We start from the raw sequence: 22,157 nt of genomic DNA, 5'->3' as shown, positions 1-22,157 counted from the left end.
ACAGACTTCCCTGTCTGCTTCCAGGCTGCATCCTGTGGCTGAACTCAGCTCTCAGCCTCTCTGGACTTTGCTAGTGCCCTGAACACATCGTTTCAGAGGCCAGTTCCAGCAGCCATGAGTTCCCAACTGAGCAAAGGTTGTTCTCTTCCTTCTAGTCCTGTCTTTTCAGGATGATGGACATGGAGAATGTCCACTCCCTTGAGAGAAAACTCTCCCCTTTCTCCTGAACCAGGTAGCTTTGCTCATTGACTTCCAAGAAGACAATTATATTGGGTTAGCATCCAAAGCAGCATATTATGGATCCTTCAGTTTTCCAGCATGTTTAGAACATCCATAGTCCAATTCCTGAGCTGCACCAATTTTAGTTCTTTATTTCTTCCTTTAAGAGTAAAGGATCATGGGACTGGGGTTGTGGTTCAGTGGTAGAGTGTTTGCCTAACATGTGTAAGGCACTGGGTTTGATTCTCAGCACCACATATAAATAAACCAATAACATAAAGGTCTATCAACATCTTAAAAAATGAAAAAAAAGAGAGAGTAAAGGATCATGTTCCACATTCTTCCTGAGACTGTTTCTCTCCACTCCTCACATTACCTCGCCCAGGAACAAGCTACAGGGCATTAGCCCAACTTCACACAGGGAAAGAAAGATTTCAGCCCAACTTCACACAGTGAAAGAAAGATTTCTCCCCTCCAAGTTAGCAAAGGTTATAATATAGCCCTGGCTAAATCATGCACTTGAAAATTTAGTTCCCAAATTGAACAGTTCAATTCAGATTATTTAAATTGTGAAAGAACAATGGTAGATGTTTGCTTTCCATTATAGTTAAAGATCCATTCAATAATTTTTTTTTTTTTTTTTTTTTTTTGTAGTACTAGGGATCAAACCCAGGGTCCTGTGCTTGCAAGGCAAGCACTTTACCAACTGAGCTATCTCCCCAGCCCTCAATAATTTTTTTCTAAAACAAAACAGTGCTCCACCTTGATGTGAATTTATATCTCTGCTCTAGAATCAGAAATTGTTTATAGCTTTTACATGACAGTTTTTCCAGTTTTTATACATTAATGGATCTAGTTTAAAAGTCTTAGGATGAATTTTATTTGCTGAACCAATCTCTTATAAAAGTAGATATAAAGACCAGGTTTTTATAATAATTCATTGGGGGATAACACTCAAAATATGAGTGAGTCCTTCCCCATTACCCTACTCTCTGTGCACCACCCTACACAAATGCATATGATACCATTATGCAATTAATGTCATAATGCTATTCTTGGATTTAACGTTAAGGGTTTTGACTAATTTTGAGTGATCCCAAAGTTCCTTGATGTATATAAGAAACATTAAGACTTTTGACCACTCCTGACATGTGCTAATGTGAGAACTTAAATCAGAAGTCAAGAGGCTGGCAAGTGAAATGCTGGTCAGTACACCTAACCAACCATCAGGTGTGCACACCGGTGAGAGGGAGACCTATGTTTGCTGTTCTTGGCACTGCTAGGGAAATATTAGGATATTATGACGCTCTCGAATTTTGAAGATTGCTGTAATCTCAGGAAGATAGTCCTTATAAACTGGTATGGTCTGAATAGTTTATGTTCGTGTGTTGAAACCTAACCTCCATGCAGATGGTATTAGGAGATGAGGCCTTTGGGAGGTGAATAGATCCCGAGAGCTCTGCCCTCATGAGATTAGTGTTCCTTTAAAAGAGACCCTGGAGAGCTATTTTGCTCCCTCCACCAAATGAGATAGTCAAATGGCCCTCATCAGACACCCAATCTCCTGACATCCTGATTCTGGACTGCCCAGTCTCCAGAACAGTGAGAAATAAATATTCATTATTTATAAGTCACCCAGTTTATGATATTTTTGTTTATCACCCAAGTGAACTAAGACACAAAAGACAAGTCCATCTTAATATAATACCAGAAAAGGATCAAGAGCAATTGATCAAGAGCAATTGAAGATCTTGAGTGCTGGACTTATCCTGATACTTCAAACCAAATTCTGAAAAATAGGTCAGATATCAAGAAGAACCTCCATAGGGAAGATTCTGAGATCATACAGTGCACACCCATTTTGTGTTGCTTTTTATGTGCTAAAAAGACACAGAACCATGGGACTGGGGTTGTAGCTCAGTGGTAAGAGTACTTGCTTAGCATGTGTGAGGTACTGGGTTCAATCCTCAGCACCACATATAAATAAATAAAATAAAGGTATTGTGTCCATCTACAACTAAAATTAAAAAAAAAGAGAGAGAGAGACACACACAGAACCAAAAGCAACAGATCCCCCAGGTCCTGGTCAGTCTTTTTAATCCACTCCACAATACTATCAACTCTCTGAAGTCTAGGAACTACAATAGACCTTCAAGACATATTAAGAAAAATGAAAAACAGGAGAGGGCAGAGGGGAAAACGGGGTAATGTATTACAAGCTACTAACTGCCAGGATCATGTAGAAAAAATGGCTAGAAACTATCTACAGGCCTCCAAGGAAATGTACCATGACAGCATGTGGTTCTGGACTTGAGTAGTTTTGGACTAAGGTTGGCTCTTAAAGATGTTAGCTGGAATTAAAGGTATGAAGAAATACCATGGCAGATGAACATTCCACCATTATGATGTCTCTCTCTATCACCAGAACACAACTTAAGTCCATGCTTCTTCTCTTTGTTTCAAACAACCATAAAGAGAGGAGGGGGAACAGGGTGAGGAGAGGGACCCAACAAAGGACAAAATAAAAACCCTTTGTTAACTGAAATGCAGGATCAAAGTGTTTTCTTTAGTGCAAATAACAAACACACACAGGCAAAACAACTTACTTTATTCATTTGATAAAAATAAAAGCAAAAAATAAAAATGAAGAGCCAATGATTATATATTGTCCACAGTATGTGTCCATATAAAAGAATAGCTTTTTATTAACTGGTATATAAAACAGAATTTATTTTCTGAGCTCCAAATTATTAAACAAAGGCAACAAAATAGATTTTTGTGAATTTAATAAAAATCAAAATCAGATATAAGAAAATGAAACAGAAATGGAAGAACCTGACAGCACTAAAAGGCAGGAAGGAACTGAGATTCTGAGGACATGTCCATACTTGAAGCAACCAGAAACCCCAGAGGAGAACGAGACAAGTACATTTGTGCCACCTGCCAATAAGATTAAGTTAGTTCAGTCAACCTGGAATGCATGTGACCCTTGTCCACCTTACAGAGGTGCCACATCTTGAGACATATGTGAACAACAAAAAATTTTGGTAGAGTTCAAGAGGCCACAACAAAAAGGTATCTTGGTTGCCAAAGGGTCAAGAACTCCCCCATCTCCCTAGAGCAGAACTGACCTTGCTCCAAGTGGGCCTGGTTAAAGATCTTGCAATGCAGTGGGAATCGCAAGGGCCAGCCTGGCGGCTTCCACAGAAGGAATCAGGCAGAGATAAGATCAAGTGTTGCAAACCCAGTATCATTCAAACATCTGCTGGCTTCTGGAACCTCTGCCCTGTCCCAGAAGGACCCTGTTTTTTTTTTTTTTTTTTTTTTTTTTTTGTCTCCATCATCTGAACTCTGTTCTTGAACCACATCCTCCCTGCTCCTCCTTCCCAACCTCCCATGTGTAACTTAACATATTCTCTTAGCATTTTTTTATGGAATTGCTTTTTCTCTCCCACTCAGCTGAAACTTCCTTGAGATCTCTCATTGGTCTGGCCCACTCTCAGAGCTCCATAAATATCGCTTGAAACAGCATGTTCAGATTCTTCTCTAGCTCCAACAGCGATCAGCCATCCTTAGTAAATAGACCAAAGGTATCAAGTTGGGCAACTTTCTTTGGAGCATGTCTTCCTTATCACTGACCTTTAATGTCTCTTGTCTGTGCCCACAGTCACTTTCAAAAACTGTTACCCTGGATGAGTAACCTGCTTAGCAAAACATCACCTCCTTCTCCCAAATGACTTTTGAAACCCTGCCCTATATGCCACCTCATCTATTGTGTTTGCTTGTCATTGAAGATTAGAAAGAGAGCCCTTAAGCCTTACATAATTTAAGAAACATCCATTCATCCGGGTCCAACAGAGTGTAATTTACTTTCTTTAACTTTCCCCTGTTCTGGGCAGTTTTGCCCCAAGGCAGCCAAGGGAGGGTCCTGAACAAAAGCTGAGGCTCACAGCTTCTCTAAATGGCATTTATTGTTTCTTCCTTTCTCCATCTCTTTGTATCCTTAAGGCAGAGGGGAAGTGGGAAAGGTCTGGGGGCAGGCAAAATTCTCAGTTGCCCTAATGTGAGGCAGTGGGACCCTGGGGCAGAGGAGCAGATGGCAGGGCTGCTCTTCCTGGAGTCCTGACTTGCAGATGGTCCAAGGATGCTCCGTCTTTAGCAGTTTGCTTGAATTGTGTGCCCCTCTGTTGGGAGTTGTGATGGCCAGAAGTTCAGACTGTGCTTTTCAAAGCTCGAACTCTCCAGAGTGAGGGTCCTACCAGGGCTTCTGTGGGTGGCTGCAAATTTTGCATGAGAACATCCAAGAAATTCTAATGGAATGGCAGGCCCAGCCAGACAGTCTCCACCCTCCCAAGTATCCCGATGAGTTGTCACTGTCCTCTGAAGACTCTGGCTTAACAGCTCTGGCTTAAATACTGGTTATTTTCTTCCAGGCCCTAACTCAGGCCCCAAATTATGTTTTCTATTTTTAGCTCCTTCCCTTCTCTTGTGTCATTCTAAGTGGTTTGTAAAGAAGAAGTTAAACTAATACAAACAATTTCCTACTTCTTAATTTTTTACACAATTCAAACTCAAGGCCACAATTTCTATACAATCCTGAAGCATTGATAGTTCAAGGGGCTCATTTATGAGTAGTTAAAACAGATCTGACAAATGGCTTCAATCCCCCAAGGGCGTCTACCAAAGAGTGGACTAAGGTAGGGAAGCTTTTAAACTCACGATGCACAGGCTAAAGCTCCACAGTGATTCAGTGTGCAGCTGAGATTGTAAACCGATGTTTTAGAAAGACTTCTAATAAATGCTGAGGCTCAGAGGGGTTTCTGACAAAGCCTTATTGGAAGGTCTATTAGGCCATGACAAAAATTTCCTTTAACTAAAATGGAGACTCTAATGATGGAATGTCCAGGGGTTCTTCAAGACTACAAGCTACTGGAACTGCCAGAAGTTCTGAAAACAGTTCTCCAAAAATGAACAATAAAGTTACCTTCTGATCCAGCAATCCTACTTCTGGGTATAGACATAAAAGAATTGCAAGCAGGAATTGCAAACAGATATTTTCTCACCCATGTTCACAGCAGAATTATTCACAATATCAAAAGGCAAAAGTAATCCAAGTGTATGTCAGTGGGTGAATGGATAAGCAAGTGATGTATATTCATACAATAGAATGCTATTTGGCCTCAAAAATGAAGGGAATCAGTTGGGTATGATGACGCATGCCTATAACACAGAGACTCAAGAGGCTGAGGTGAAGGATTACAGGTTCAAAGCCAGCCTCAGCAACTTAGGAAGGCCCTAGGGAGCTTAAGGAAACCCTGTCTCAAAATAAAAAATATGAAGGGCTGGGGATGTGACTCTGCAGTAAAGTGCCCCTGGGTTCAATCCCTGTACTCCCCATACCCCTGACAAAAAAAAATTCTAACACATTCTACAACATGAAAGATATTAAGGACATTCTACTAAGTGAATTAAGCCAGATACAAAAAGAACACTTACTGCCTAATTCTACTTATGTGAAATAGCTAAAGTAGTCAAATTCATAGACAGAAAATAGAATGGTAGTTGCCCAGGCTTGGAGGGAGGAGGAAATGGAGAGTTATTATTTGAGGAGTACAGAGAATCAGTTTTATAAGATGAAAAGAGTTCTAAGGGTGGGTGGCTGGTGATGGTAGCCCAACAATATGAATGGATCCACTGCCGTTGAACTGTACACCTAAAATAGAAATTGTTTTGTTTTGCATATTTTACCACAATTTAAAAAAAAATGCTTTTGAAATGATTGCATGAGTACTTCTGAAATTATGTGACCATATTCTTGCTTCATACAAGTCAGAAGACCCACCTGTAATTGTGATTCATTTGACTTAATAAAAGCCAGGGTACAGATGGACAGTGAAGGAAGGATAATCAGTTAGCAAGCATCCTAACTGGGGTCAAGTAATTTTTATGAACATCCTGGAGGTGAAATGTGTCACTACATTACTATTTAGATTGTAGTACAAAATTATCAGTGAGGTAGCACTGGAAAGAAAACAAATACAACAACAAAAAGTCATTATATGCCAAAGTCTGATACCTGTGTCGCCTTCAATCTCAAACCGAAGGATGACAGGGCTGAATGACTTTGAATTAAACTTGCTATGGTGAGAAATTCGAGTCATCTGTGGGTCTCGTAAGTTCACCAGCGGAACATAGTCAGTGTGGCTATGGTCAGAGCCACCGTTGTCCTTACCTCCTACCTGGGCAAGGGTACACAGAGACTGGATATCAACAGGCTTCCGGGACAGACTCTGGATGTGACAGTAGTAAGGGGCAGAGAGCCTCACACATAACAAAGTATGACTACCAAAGCCATTGCACAGCTATTTGACTGAAGAATGTGAAATGCCTGACGTTCAGTGAGGATATAGGCCAAGAAGAAGGAGAGAAAACCATGGGAACAAGAATTTGGGGCAGCATGTAGATTCCAGATGTGCCCATGAAGGAGGGCCTGAGGGCTCAGGGTCATTTCTGTTAAACTGATAGACACTCAGTGTGGTTATTGTTGGCCCTGTCTTCAACTTCCTTACACATACACACCCACACTCGGTAAACAAGTCATTTAGAGAAAAGAAAGAAGGAACGTTTACCTATTTTCACTTATTTAAAAATCAGACATTAAAAATCTTTATCGTGATTTCTTTTTATTATAATTATTAGCATGTATTAGCTGTACGCATTGACGATTTTCACTGTCTTTTCCATACATGAGTATATGGAGCTTTGATCTTGTCCCCCCTCTCCTCTCCTTTTCCCCTATTATCTCCCTTCTTCCTCCTCCTCATAATTTCTTTAACACACCCTAGTAGTCCCTCTTCTGTTTTCAGATCATCTTTGGTTTTTTTAGTTTCCATATATGAGAAAAAACATGAGATAATTTCTGTGTCTGACTTATTTAGCTATACTATTATTTCTGATTAGAAACATAATACTTAAGTAATTTAAAGAATTAGACAGATATAAATTAGGAAGTTTGCATAATCTACCTTCTCCAATATAACTAGTGTTAACGATTTGAGTTATATTCTTCAGAACCTTCTTCGTGCCAGTATTTTAAAATATATTTAATGAATTCACTTAAGGATTCATTAAGAATTCACATAAGATACACCTGTTCTCTACATTCACGCATATGGATATACTTAAGTCTTTGTGAACTTTCATTCTATTATGTGACAGCAACATAATTTGCTTAGCCTGTGACCCGCAGATAGACTTGGTATTGTTGTCACTTTGTACCTGTACTCCAATCAGCACGAGGATGAACATCTTAGCACTTCTCTCATTGCCCACTTGTGAGAGTACAAGGGGAACTCCTGGGTACAAGAACATTCTCCACTGGTATTTAATTCAGCACTAATCAGTTAGGTTTAAAATTATATCTGATAGAAATCCACCCATAAATAAGGGCAAAAGGAACCTCACCAAACTTCACTTATGTCTGCTCATACTTTATAGAAATATCAGCGAAGGCGAAAGTACAGCCTATCGGCTGTGTTCCATTCAGCCACCATGCTGCAAGATGTTGGCGAGGCCATCCAGTTTGAAGTCAGCATTGGGAACTATGGCAACAAGTTTGACGCGACCTGTAAACCTTTGGCATCAACCACTCAATACAGCCGTGCCATATTTGATGGTAAGATTGACACTAACTGTTCTCTCCTATGCTTGCTTACAGCAAATGCACCCCAGGACAAAAAGTATGGACTGTATTCTCACACTGGCAGCCAGTATCCTCAGTAGAGCATTAGAGGAAGAGAGTTTGGCTGGAGTTTAGGCACCTTCAAGAAAGGTCAAACCCAAGAATTTGCAGGTCCCATTGCCAGGACCTACCCCTGCCAACATGTCTGGCTTTGACACCAGCTCTGCCTTGTAAAGTCCCAAGATGGCAACTCTGATTAATACTGAGCTCTCAAAGCAGCTCATACCACTACTCTGCCCAAATCTTTCTTGCATTGAATAGGTGAAGTGGATGATACCCTGACTCAGGCACTGGAAAAATCAAGCTTCTGGTCTTCACCAGCACTGTGATCCTGACCACATCACTTAATTCCAACCCTCAGTTTCTTCATCTTTTTCAGAGGTGCTAAGAGGATTAAATAGCAGTTAGTATTTAAGTTGGATGAGTGAGAAATGGTCTCTGCTTTTAAGGAGCTTCCGCTGTAGCATGTAAAATATAGTCAGCCCTTCATATCCACAGATTTGCATCATTAGATTTGACTTATTGTGGATTGAAATATTTGGGGAAGAGGCATCTTTACTGAACATGCACAGACTTTTTTCTCATCATCATTCCCTAAATAATACAGTACAACAACTATTTATGTAACATTTACATTGTACTAGGTCTGATAAGTAATCTAGAGATGATTTAAAGTGTACAAGAGGATGTGCATATGGTATATGCAAATACTGCTCCATTTTGTGTGAGGGACTTCAGTATCCCTGAAATTTGGTATCTGCACTGGGGTCCTGGAATCAATCCCCCTCAGTTGCCAAGGGACAACTGTAAACCCTATTAGAAGACAAAGGTATGAGAATGCCTTAATGAAAGTATCCACAAATGGTGTGAGAGCCTAGAAAGGGAGAGGTGAATTCTGATTAAATAGCCCATAATTTTTGACCTAGCTTTTGCACAAGCAGTTTCAAAACAAAATGCCCTAGAAAGCATCAGCTATTAATTATTTGACATCATATAGCTCTAAGTAATACCAAACCCCATGTGATCAACTAAGGCCTACAAAGAACATGAAAAACACTTTTTTCCCCTCCTCCCAATAAAAATATTCATTTAAAATTAGTTTTCAGGGACAAATATATTCAACCCAGTCTCCAGTGGTCCATATTTTCTGCCCCCCATGCTATATAATCATCACTGATGTTCAGATGCATGATCCCAAATAACTAAAGAGATCCTGAGGTATTTGGGCTCTGTTTACATGGATAATTTAGAGGAATGTTCAAAACACGTTGAATGGAAGAGAGCTTTCTATTTCTGTTACTTAATTGAATAAAAATAACCCAATTACCAAAGGTCATTCTCCAAGCACATGGATTAATCAGTAGCTCAGTCTGCACATCTTTTTAATAAATATGTTGTCTACCTTAAGTGTCCAGGGGCCACTGACTCCTTATGTTCTATACCAGGAAATTACTATTATTACTTGCCGTGGGCCCACACAAAGCCAGTTGTTACCCTGACTTCATACTGGGAGGATATTAGTCACCGACTAGATGCAGTGAACACTCTCCTAGTCATGGCAGAACGGCTGGTAAGTTTATCTTTTCTGCATTTCCTTTTCACCAGAGTAAATTATGTGTCAGGATGCAAGCTAGGCCCCTGTCACACAGATCTCTAAATACAGTTGTCAACAGGGTAAAATCAATTTCTGTAGTAACAGTTATAAGTGATCCAAAGCTGGTAGGGAAGTTCAATGATGTTGGGGACCCAGGCTCTTTCCCCCTTGTTTCTCTGCCATCCCTAAGGAGTTAGCACTGTATTTGTAGAGAAGGAAACTCACCAGGACATTCACCCTCAAGCCTAAGGGGAAAAGAGTGGGGATAAGGTGACATAGAACTTGCTCTAGGAAAGACCCAGAAATCACACACTTGATTTCTACTCACTATCAGTTGACCAAAATCCAGTTATGAAGACACAACTAACTACAAAGAAGTTGGGGAATGCAGTCTTGTGCCTGGCAGCATATGCCCACATAAGAGTGTTCTTATTGTGGAAGAGGCGGGATACAGGGTGTGAGCTGACTCAGTTTCTACTGCAGTTTGTGTGGGGAGAGTGCTTCATTCCAGTAGCAACATGGAATTCTTAAGACTTTGCTCTCGGTACAGTCAAAATCTTCACTGTAAGAAGAGATGGTTTAGGGGAACCAGTGCCTGACATTTTCTACTTTTGCTACAGACTAGAGGAACTACCTTGTTTGGGAGTTGGGAGGTAGTTTCCTTTGGTGGAACTGCACAGACATGATATCTGTCATTAGCCATCTTGTTGACATTGGTGAACTGGATTGGTAAGGAAAAAGAAGATATGTTTGGGATATTTCTAATTAAAATTTAGATACTAAGTTACTCCTATTGTGTGTGGATAAAATCCATTGAGCATTAGTGTTTTGATTTCAAAATTAATGTTGGGTGCAACAGGGTGTGGAAAAGGGGTGATTACATATGATTAATGCATGCATAGAAATATCCCCATTAATATGTAGAATTAAAATGTGTTAATAAACATAAAAATATGTATTATTGTTTGTTTTTCCTAAGATCTAAACTACTAGAGCTGGACCAAGACATCTGGGATTATACTTGATCTAAAATTCTGATGAAATCTAAAAATATTTGATGTTATAAAGACAATATGGAAGGAACGTTATGCAATTTAAATTTAAGTATAATTGTTACCATTGATGTGCAATGCAATTGGAATATTAATTTCCAATCCCCTTTCTTAAGGGAATTTGTGGAAAATTAGTCACATCTTTATTTAAATTATATTCTGGATAGTCTTCAGCTTTTTGCATCCTGGTTCTTCTTATAAGCTCTCTATTGACCAGGCTATCCTAATTCCCTGCTAATTTGGACAGGATCGTGGCTTTGCATGACCAGAACTTTGGGTACTTGTGGTAGGCACTCCCTCACCCTCTATGTTGGCAGATGCTCAGCATGGCTCAACACTATGTTCCAGGAATATCTCGTATTTTGTCTGCCCCAGTCCTGGAACCATCATTTCTCCAAGGAGTTGTAACTCCTTTACTGGGAAATGGCATTTAAAACATAAGATCTGGGTGCTAACGTACTTACTACTACTGATAGGTCATTACTTCTAGGCCTTGTCAGCAGACATACTTGTACATGAACACACACACACACACACACACACAGAGAGAGAGAGAGAGAGAGAGAGAGAGAGAGAGAGAGAAATGTAGGTTTATCCCTTCATCTATGGTATTCTAAAGACCATGAGTTCATAAAGATACCTCCAATTCCAGTCCAATACCACTAATTCTTGTGTTTCTTACAGTGAGAAATTTGGCCTCTGTTATCCTTAATATATTCAGCAAGTTCAAACTTAAAATCCACAGATAAACTGTGGTGAAAAACAAGCCTACTAATCAGAGTTCGGTTCTTTAACTGAAGAAGTATAGTCAAAATATTGTTTTCACAACAGTTAGCAGACTGGGATCAGTGTAATTATGTTATTCATCTGAAGTATGATTAGGTCCATTTTGCTTCTATTTATAGTCTTTTTTAGGGTTCCCTCCCCCACCCTTGCTGGCTTCTTTTTTTTTTTTTTAAATAGTCAATGAATCTTTTATTTTATTTATTTATGTACAGGGCTGAGTATCGAACCCTGGGCCTCACACACGCCAGGCAAGCACTCTACCACTGAACTACAACTCCACCCCTTGATTTCTTTTCATTTATTTTTTGAATACATAAAATACTTACATGGTTTCAAAGGCCAAATTAAATAACTTAATAAACTTAAACATATTAGCATTTTTACATTATTATGTTTTGAAGAAAAAAAATCCTGCTAAGCTATGGTGAGTATTATTAAGTGGGGAAAAAAAGAAACTGACTTTTCTACAGTAAGTTTTTTAATGGTTTTTCCCCCTGTGGAAATTTACATGAAGCCTTTGCTGGATATAATGGCATAAGGCACAATTATCAATTCTTTTCTCTCTTTACAAATTCTTTAGCAATCCAACATAGAGGCTCTAAAATCAGGCACACAAGGAAAAATTCCTGCAAACCAACTGGCTGAACTATGGTTGAAGCTGATAGATGAAGTTATAGAAGACACCAGGTACAGTGATCTTATTTCTATCTCAGCGTTCCCAGCCATGCTCTCCTTCCTGAAATTCTAGGACTGAAAGAGCTTCTAGAATTGTCTCAAGAATTTGTTTAAACAAATGAATTTGAACTATTTGGGCCTCTTAAGGCTCTCATTGGGGGGAGTCTCAGAATCAACCACCAGGGAAAGTTCTACTTTGTGATTTGGTGCCAGTTCTTAAGTAGCCTGGGGAGGCCGAGGCCCCACTCCACGAAGCGTCCCAGGGCACACTGGGGAGGGGTGGGTTGTGGGAAGGAAGAAGCAGGTCTCTTCTGCTTCCCCAAGATCCAGGATGCCCACAGCCCTGACCAAGGGAGACTCCTGTCTCCCTCAGAGAATGGTCTCTGGGAGTGGGGCATTGATATTGCCTTTTAGAACAAATATTCCTAATTCACAAACATGTTTTTGGAAACATTCTTCTTACTTGCTGTTTTACTGAGAGCTTAGTGAACACTGTGGCAAAGCCAGTAAATAGGACCTGAGCCAGAGGACATATCACAGCTGTGACTTGGGGAAACAGCTCAGATCTGTTGGCATTTGGAAATCAAAGGGGGAAGTGATTCATTCCAAGCTAATTTTAAAAATTGGCTAATGAAGCAGTGGGCAGGGAAGTTTCAAAAGAAAACCACTTTGAGGACTTTCCTTTTAACAGCAGGAGCCCTGCACTTTTTCCCCCTGTAGGGTACTGCCCTAAGTCGCCCTGTCTTCTGGTGCCTTCTAGTGGTTAAACCAGGTCATTGAAAAGTAGTTGAAATCAGAATACCACCAGAGAGCTTGTTTAGTACCCAGAGAATTTTAGTACTGAGTCCTAAGGGATCATCTCTTAGTCTCCTCATCTTACAGGTGAGAAAACAGAGGCCCAAAAAGGTAAAATGAGTTCACTACTTCAGGCCTTCTTCCTGCCCCATGCCTCACAGTCAGTATCTATTTTACAAAGGTCTCAAGTGTGACTTCTGAACTAATAGCTTTCATATATATTTTCGCCTTACAGAATCATTCCAGGGTCTTAATCCTACACATATATTGCCATACTTCTTAATGAAATAAAACAGAAACAAGTAGTAACTTTCAAGGAGAAAATTCCTGTGAAATTTAAGGTTTGCTGAACCAAACAATATGAGCTGTTTTTGAAGAATCCAATTGGAATCTTTTTTAACATTATGTGGCAGGAAACTCAGTGTTTAAGGGAAATCATGCAAAGATTTTCTTCATTTAAGGAGCTGGGTGAAATTCAAATGAGTGGAAATTCTAGGTGGAGACAATGTGAGTAGAACTTCCTGGAATTGGTGACAGCCTCACCCCGTGGTCCTGCTAGCTGCCATAGTGAGAGGGAATGGTTGGTGGCAGGAGGCCAGTCTGGACCCCATTTTCTGTAACCCTTTGGGGTTACAGAAGTCACTAGACTTCTCAAGTCTTACTTTTTATGGGGGCTTGGCTTGCTCAAGTGGTTCTTTCTCTTTCGGAGCTTGTAGGCCCCTTCGAGAATCTGATGAGGTGATGATAATGATGAGGACCAGGGTAAGAAGTTGATGGCAGTGGTGGTAGCAGTATTATTTAGACTTTACCATACAGTAGGCAAAGATCCGAAGGTTCTGCATATATCAGTACCATAGAGTAGGCACAGATCTGAAGGTTCTGCATATATCAGTACCATGCAGTAGGCACATATCTGAAGGTTCTCCATATTATCAGTTCACTTGATTCTCACAAAACCCTGAAAATAGATATTATTTTCCCACATTTGAAGACAGTAGGACAAGAGATTGAGTAACTGGTCAAGAGCCCAGATCTAGTAAATGGTGAAGCCACAATCTACTAGAGTACCCAGAGAAGCAGCTCCAAAGCTGCCTATTTGTCAATCATAATTATGTCACCCTGTATGTGGACACAGACATATATGGTTTTCTTAGAACACCTGAGGCCCACCTGTAGACTGCCTAAAGATTCTTGGTTCCAAAGTTAACACTTCAGCTAAATGACCTCTAACTTCCCCTCCTCCTCCATCATTTTGTGGATCCATACAAAGATTCTAGGAAGCAAAAGAAAGGAAGGTAGGTTTCTCCCACTTGCTGCTATTTCCATCTTCTTCCCAGTGTGACTCCATGGGCCTTAGGTCAAACCCAAGGAATTGCTTTGGAATGTTAATCTCCTTTTCTGCTCTGCATATGTCAGATATCCTCAACCACAGCTTAAACCAGGCAATGCTTCTAGAATCACTGAGGGAATTGATGTGGCTTGCAAAAAGGAAACCTAAAGCAAATAACAGTTTTGAGGTGGAGTGTTATTCTTCACTGTTTCTTTTCTTTCTTTCTTTAGATACACCTTGCCCCTCACAGAAGGAAAAGCTAACGTCACAATTCTTGATACTCAGATCCGAAAGTTGCGGTCCAGATTTCTCTCCCAGATACATGAGGCAGCTGTAAGGATGAGGTCTGAAGCCACAGATGTGAAGTCCACATTGTTAGAAATTGAAGACTGGCTTGATAAATTAATGCAACTCACTGAAGAGGTTAGACATTTAAACTACACACATATCACCTGATATGGAAGGAAGATTCTGTGGAATGGTGCCAGGGTAGGGGTGATAGGTGGACTATCTAGGATGTTGCATGGGATCAGTGAACATCTGAATGATAACAAATCAAAGTTATTGGACTGGGGATGCTACTGAGTATGCGGGGGTTAAAGTCAGTTGAAATCAGGGCAGAAGAATTTTGGATTGGATTCTGGAAACATTTTTTCAAAAGGAACAAATCATGATTTCCCCAGTACTCAGAGGGCATTTTGAATGATGTAGTGGCAGATCAGTGTGGTACAGAGGTTTAGGCACTGTCAGCTTTGGTTGGGAATGGAAAGACCTGGATTTAAATCCTGGATCAACCATGTGCAACCTAGAGCAGGTTATTCAACCTACCTTAGCCTCCATTTCCCCTTTGTAAAGTGGAGGTGGGCATAGTATGTCACTGCTGTGTGGAGATTTAAAGATGGTGAGTGTAAAGATCTTGGCACAGCGCAGGGCGCATGGTAAGTGTGGGGTAAATACTAACTAGTTGCCACTCACCTTGGTGGCCCAGAAGAACAAGAGAGTAAAGGTACCACTGCTGTCTGTCGGATGTCAAGGGAATAATGTCTTAGTTCCTTTTTCTATAACAGAATACCACAGACTGGGTAATTTGTCAAGACCAGAGACTTGGTATGGCTCTGGAGGTTAGGAAGTCCAAGGTTGAGGGACCTGCTCCTGGTGAGGGCTTTCTTGCTGTGTCATTCCATGCCAGAAAGCAGAAGGGCCAGAGAGTGTGGAAGAGAGAAGCAATCAAGAAGGAACTGAACTCATACTCATAACTAGTGCACTCCCAGGATATTGAAATTAATCTATTCCTGAGGACAGAGCCCTTATGACCTAATTGTTAGGACCTCTTTTTAGGTCCCACCTCCCAACACTGTTGTACTGGGGACAAAGTTTCCAACAGTGAACTTTGGGGGACACATTCAAACCATAACAGGTACATAATAATATATTTGTGGAAAGAAAGCTATTTTTAAATGTATAGAGAATTACACAAGTTATTTTTACTTCCTACTTTGTATGCTTTGGTATTTTCAAAGATTTCTATAGTGATCAGAAAAAAAGGGGGAGTTAAAACTAAAGTTTTAAAATCGGCAAATATTGGATTGTGGGACACAAACACTCTGTGTTCTATAAAATATATGCAACCTGTAGCCCTTTACTGCTGATAACTTTCTTCAGATGATGCTCAAGATAAGAAGGAACATTTCCTAAAACACCTTCCAGAGCAGAGCAGATAGGGCTCTTACAGGATGAAGTTCCCTTTGCTTCCCTCTATTCCCTTCAGCCAGCCTCCCAGCCCTGCATGCTCACAGTGTGGTTCTAGAAGATGCGAATCTCAGGAACTTGGGACAGAGCCCTAATCATAACATCTCTTTGCTGAGTGAAGCCCAGAGTCTCCTCCCATCCTTCTGCATCTAGACTAACCATTGCTCTGCTTCCTTTTCCATCCATCTCCTGTACCCAGCCACAGAACAGCATGCCTGATATTATCATCTGGATGATCCGAGGAGAAAAAAGACTGGCCTATGCACGGATTCCTGCACATCGGGTTTTGTACTCCACCAGTGGTGAGAATGCATCTGGGAAATACTGTGGGAAAACCCAGACCATCCTTCTGAAGGTACACGTCTTCCCCTTGGAGTATAAATACTTTAATGCAAAACTCTTCTTCTGGAGAAGAGATTGCTTCAGAATTTGCTAATCACAGGGTGCCTATAATCACTTCTAGCCCATTCTGGTTATCATCTTTGCCAGAATGGGCTAGAACCAGGGTGATAATTCTCAGAGACTGATTTGAGGTAGACTAGCAATTATGGACACCTCCCTAGATGTCTTTGAGTCACTAATATCAACATGGCATTGTAAATGCTTTGCTTTCTGGCATTAATTTTCTACTTACTCTAATATCTCATGTTGAGTCATGTCTTTCTTGCCTTCATTTTAGTGAGTGTTTAGGGGAAAAAAAGAGAAAGTGGTATTGCTAAGTCCTTGATCTGTTGCTCTAATCAAGCGAGTCCTCAAATTGGAAATTTTTGGTAATTGCTACTTTGGGAAAGACTTCTGAACATTGTTTTAGAGTCGTGGGCTCCTTAAAGCACTTGGTAAAAGTTACTGGCCCTCTCCCCCAGAGGAATGCATGTCACACCTCCACCTGATGTCATGGGTCAGCTCTGGGAGAGTCCCAGAACCCCGATGAAGAACCTCTGTATGCATTTGGAGAACCAAAGGAAAGAAAAAAGGAGAGTTGAAGAAGGATGTTCTCTTAAAACAAGGAGATATCTGCTAACTTTTAATAAATGTATTCATTGCTCTTTAATCAGGAAGGTGTAAATAGAATCAGAGTGATTATCTTCTTTCAAGTGTTCTTTGCAGAATAAATCTTACTTAAGATAGAACCACAATGATAATTGACCTCAGCAGTGGGTAGAAGCAAACTGATTAATAAATAAAACTTCACAGGGGGCAGGAGACAAGGCAGAGGGGTGTTCTCTGTATTAGGAATTAGAACTCAGTGAATAGATAGCAAAATGCTTTTAAGAAATTGCTTTATAGATTTTCTTTGTTAGTACTCATTATCCAGTTTACGAAGCCATTTAATTCAGTGGGTCTTTTGGTCTTGGGACCCCAATAAAACTTTAAAAAATTATTAAAGACCCAGAGAGCTTTTGTTTATGTGGGTTGTATGTATCAATATTACTATACTAGAAATTAAAACAAAATTTAAAAATATTTATTAATTCATTTAATAATAGCAATTGCTGGGGCTGGAGGTATAGCTTAATCTTAGAGTGCTTTCTTAGCATGCACAAACCCTGGGTTTGATCCCCAGCACCACAAAGCAACAACAAAATAACAACAATAAACTTCTTACACATTAACATAAATCATATATTTTTATGATATATAACTACATATTCTGAAAAAAATTAGAGAGCAGAATGATACTGCTTTACATTTTGCAAACTTTTTAAATGTCTTCCTTAACAGAAATAAAAATGGATTGTCAAATCTGTGTATTTAAACTGATGGAAAAAGTTACTTGATGTATAGGAAGAAAATCTGTTCTCACATATATATACAATTAGAAAAGGAAGGATTATTTTAACAACCTTTTCAGATAATTTTGAATATTCATCTTTTTTGGGGGGGGTACTGGGGATCGAACTCAGGGCCTTGTGCTTACAAGGCAAGCACTCTACCGACTAAGCTATCTCCCCAGCCCCAAATATTCATCTTTGATAGAACACCAAACCCAAGTGGTAACTTTTATAATGTTAATTTCAATGTGGAATCTGAAACTTTATCAATCAATTTGCCATCCTCAGCTGTGTTAAAATCCATTGGTGTGTCCTGAACCTTGAATGGCTCTTTTATCCATGCATATTTTGTGATATTACCCAGGTCATTTGGAAGATATTTGGTCACTAAGTTGTGCAGATCTTCCTGATGTTGGCACATTTCATCATAAGATGTAAAACAAATTGAGAAAAATTGCATTTTAAAATATTTCTCTTATCAGAAGAGCCTCTATGTGTTGGGAAGCTAGCTAGCTCACCATGCCAGATACAGTTTTTCCAAAATTCTTACTTTTACTTGAAAGCTTAAATTTTGTCACCAGCAACAAATAGAATGATTTTTTTCTTGAAGTGATAGACTTATTTTGTTTATGCTCAAGAAAATGTCAACTGCCATACCCAAATCTAAATGTCCATATTTATCTGTCAATTGCTATTTGAGGTATAAATGGTATGCCATTTTTTTTAAAACATCTAGTTCAATTCACAACTCACACAATTGTACAAGTTTTCTCAAGACAAACATCACATATCAATATGCAGCTGAAGTTCTTTTCATTTTGTCATGCGAAATATTATAAAGATATTATACTCAAGGGTCAAGATTTAATAAGACTAGTCATTTTTTAGTTTAGTTTTTGTTGTTTTGTTTTGTTTTGAGGTACTGGGGATTGAACCCAAGAGAACCTTACCACCAAGCTACATCTCCAGTCCTTTTATTCATTTGTTATTTTGAGATAGGTTCAACTGCCCAGTTGGCCTTGAATTTGTAATCCTTCTGCCTCAGCCTCCCAAGTACCTGGCTTTATATGCATGTGCCATTGTACCCAGCTGAATTTTCTAGTTTAAAAAAAAAATGCAGGAAAATTCTTTAGTAAAACTGGCCTTTCATTTTTCTTCCTCAGGTATGCATAGTTACTATGACTCCTACTGCTGTCACTACTGGGTACGGTTAGGTGTTACTGCCTTGATGCTTATTGTGGTACAAAGAATTTTATCCACTATTGCTTTTGCACCATCAGTGCAAAGGTCAACATAATGAAGATAAACACCGTTAGTTCTATTAGGAAAATTATTTTGACCTTGTGGGCCGCCTGTAAAGTTTTCAGGGACACACAGGAATCTGTGCATCATACTCTGAGATCCTCTGCTTTAGTTGTTTTTCAGCCTTTGCTAGAAGGTCATTTGGAAATATTTTAACTAAAGCAACAGAAAACTAGACCAGTGAGAGCAGTAACCAGATGTTCAGTCTGCTTTGGGCTTTATGTTAATGTCACAGTGCACGCAATGCCCAATGTAACCTAACATTGCTCATCTCACAGTACCCGCAGGAAAAAAGCAACGGACCCAAAGTGCCTGTGGAACTGCGGGTGAACATCTGGCTGGGCTTAAGTGCTGTTGAGAAGAAGTTCAATAGCTTCGCAGAAGGAACTTTCACTGTCTTTGCTGAAATGGTACATTTAATGACATTCCTATCTTGTCCTCTTTGGTGGGGAAGAAGTTTTACTTTTCATCCTTAGGGAAAACAATCACATACCAAAAATAACTACAGCTATCATTACAATCACTTAAAAATCCCATGAAAGGAACCTTAACTTCAGGAGATAGGAAAAGATCCTCTTGAGGTCTATCAACATTGGAACACAGGAGGACAATTCAGACCTTTGTGTGATAGATCCAGGAGATCTCTCAGCCAGCAATATGGAAAGTGGGTGCCCTTCAAACTCTTGGCACTTGAACTCAGGAACAGCCAGGCATATTGGTGCCTGATGGGTGGGACACACTGAGTACACACATACATATACACACAACACACACACACACACACACACACACACACACACACACACACACTCCTTCATGCACACATACCAACCCAGGAAAGGAAACACGTAAGATGTTCAGATCTTGAAATACTTATTTGGAGTGAGAGATTTTTAAATCACAGAAAACCCATTTCTTACTTAGGGGAAATTTCAGATGGGTTTCAAGGGCAAAGAATGTGCTACCTGAATCTTTCAAAAACAATAGAGATCATTTGTAAAACCTTCACTGAGTTTTAAACCTACTTAATTAAGTCTGATTACAATTAAAACAATGAAAACAATTTCAAAAACATTCAAAGCTCAAAGTAGAGTTATTTTGATTTCTTTTTTTACACTATTTTTAACTCAAAGTGCTTCTCGACTTGAATTTACTGTGTGTATTTGGTGGGTATCTTCTGATGAACTTTCTTCTACAAATGGGTGTTTACATTCAAATAAAAGGAGGAGAGGACTATCTTCTTTCTGGCTAATCTTTAAATGTGTTCCTGCCACCCTTACTATGCCTGAAAACTGATTAAAGACTGTAATATTGATCTGTTTACCAGGCAAGAAAACCATAGACATCTGTAATTTTTACTTTTTGTTCATTCAGTAGTGCCTGGAACATAGTAGGTGCTTATGAATATTTATTGAATAAATAAATGATGATTGAATTCATCCTTCATTTCTCCATCCACCCATCTGTCCATCCAAGCTTTTAAAGAGCAATGGTTTTATGTGCCAGGCTCTGAGTCAGGTATTGAAGATGACCAAGAAGCCAGGCTTTGTCCCTAAGGATCACACAATCTGTTGCAGTGATAGGGTCTCTTGTTGAACATGCAGACTCCCAGGGCCATCCTGGGGCTTCAGAGTCAATAGCTGAGTTAGGGATTAGCATCGCAGGTGATTTCAATGTGGAAGGATATGGGGCATCTGTGGGTCACTTTATGAAACAGCAGAACATGTAGAAGACACGCAAACAACCAAGGCTTAGGCTTGCTGATGGAGATAAATAGAAGGTGTGCTGGAGTCCCCGAGTGGAGGAGGTTAATATCCAGTCAGCCACCTGGGCAAGTGTGGAGTAAGGGATTCAGGTCTATGTAGAAGATGCCGTCTGCAGGATTTCTTGGCCTCCACCAACCCTCCAGTTCTGTGGCTGCTACTAATCCCTGAGGAACAATCAACCAGCCCAGGGCTCCTTTCCACGTTTTTCCATTTCCAGACACTTCCCTACATAGAGCTGAGATCAAGCTTCAACTCAGTAGAGAGATTTTTCCACCCATTTCAGTTGTTTTGTGTGACTCTAGAGTTTCTCCAGGTTCTAAAGCCTGTGAAGACCAGGATGGGCACTTAGTAATGATAATGGAAATGTCACTGTTTCTTGTCTTCATGTGCTAATACCAGAACTTGCTTCTCTGCAATGTTTTACTTCAGAGATTTCTGGGAATTCTTCAGGAGCTTCACTTGTGCTTGTTCACGAATATCTTTTCTATTATCCTGTCCCTACTGCTACTAACAATAGTCCTCAAACCAATTAAGGTTCCCAGCTCCACTTCTGCCAATGCCCTCTTCTGCATACTGAGGTCCTGGCTTGGACTTTAGTAGAACCATGCTGGATTCCCAGCAGAAGTGGCAGGAACATCTTGTTCCTCCATTTCTAAGTTTCATGGCCCCTTGTAACAACAGCTCCTTTAGTTTCTGTTGAAGTTCATCTTCCCTCCTGGCTGAGAGCCGATATCTGAGACAACACTACTGTGCTCTTGACCAATAGGCTCCTACTCAAATTGCCTCCCTCCTCCTTCAGCCCAAAACTCTCCTATGCTCTCATCTTTTCAGTGAGGTTATCAGCAGAGAAATAGAGATTCCAGTTTGGAACCAAACAGGGATACCCACCATACTGGCAAATCTCAATCATTTCCATGGCTGAGATTGGGAAGAACAGATTCCTGTAAGCCTAAATCACTAAACCCTCCTCCTAGAAACATCTTGGTCTACCTGCCACACTCTGGAGGGGATTAGAGTTCAGAACTCTTAGGGCCCATAAGGGCTGGGTGCCAAAAGACTATCATGTTTCAAATGTGTTCTTTGTGGAGTGCTTGGGAAATATATCATCCATTATATATTATTTCTGTGGGAGTAAGTGCCTCAGGTTCTAAGCAATAAACTTACAAATAAACTTTATAGAATTTTGCCACCCAAAATAATAATAAAAATAACTAGTATTATATATCAATGTTTACTGAGCATTTTCACAGTCATCTACACTTTTGAATTCCAGAATAACTTTATGAGGGTATTATCTTCAGTTGTATTATCTTCAGTTTATAGATGAGAACAGTCTTAGAAAAATGAATGGCTTATCCGAAGCTTCGTAATCAGTA

The 22,157-nt window shown here is 39.9% G+C and overlaps 1 protein-coding gene across 4 annotated transcripts in view; it reads left to right on the top strand.

Moving 5' to 3' along the window:
* The window catches only part of Myof (myoferlin), a 150,488-nt gene that overhangs the window by 76,598 nt on the left and 51,733 nt on the right, over positions 1-22,157 (top strand). For all 4 annotated transcript variants that reach the window (XM_047552796.1, XM_047552794.1, XM_047552795.1 and 1 more), the window contains 6 exons: positions 7,717-7,894; positions 9,406-9,530; positions 11,973-12,079; positions 14,423-14,615; positions 16,141-16,296; positions 19,294-19,425. In XM_047552796.1, coding sequence (XP_047408752.1) covers positions 7,717-7,894; positions 9,406-9,530; positions 11,973-12,079; positions 14,423-14,615; positions 16,141-16,296; positions 19,294-19,425 — 891 coding nt within the window. The remainder of the gene's footprint in view (positions 1-7,716; positions 7,895-9,405; positions 9,531-11,972; positions 12,080-14,422; positions 14,616-16,140; positions 16,297-19,293; positions 19,426-22,157) is intronic.

This window comes from Sciurus carolinensis, chromosome 5 (assembly GCF_902686445.1).
Source record: "Sciurus carolinensis chromosome 5, mSciCar1.2, whole genome shotgun sequence".
Classification (NCBI taxonomy): Eukaryota; Metazoa; Chordata; class Mammalia; order Rodentia; family Sciuridae; genus Sciurus; species Sciurus carolinensis.
The sequence above is the reverse complement of the archived record's forward strand: the minus strand, read 5'-3'. Positions and strand labels throughout refer to the sequence as shown.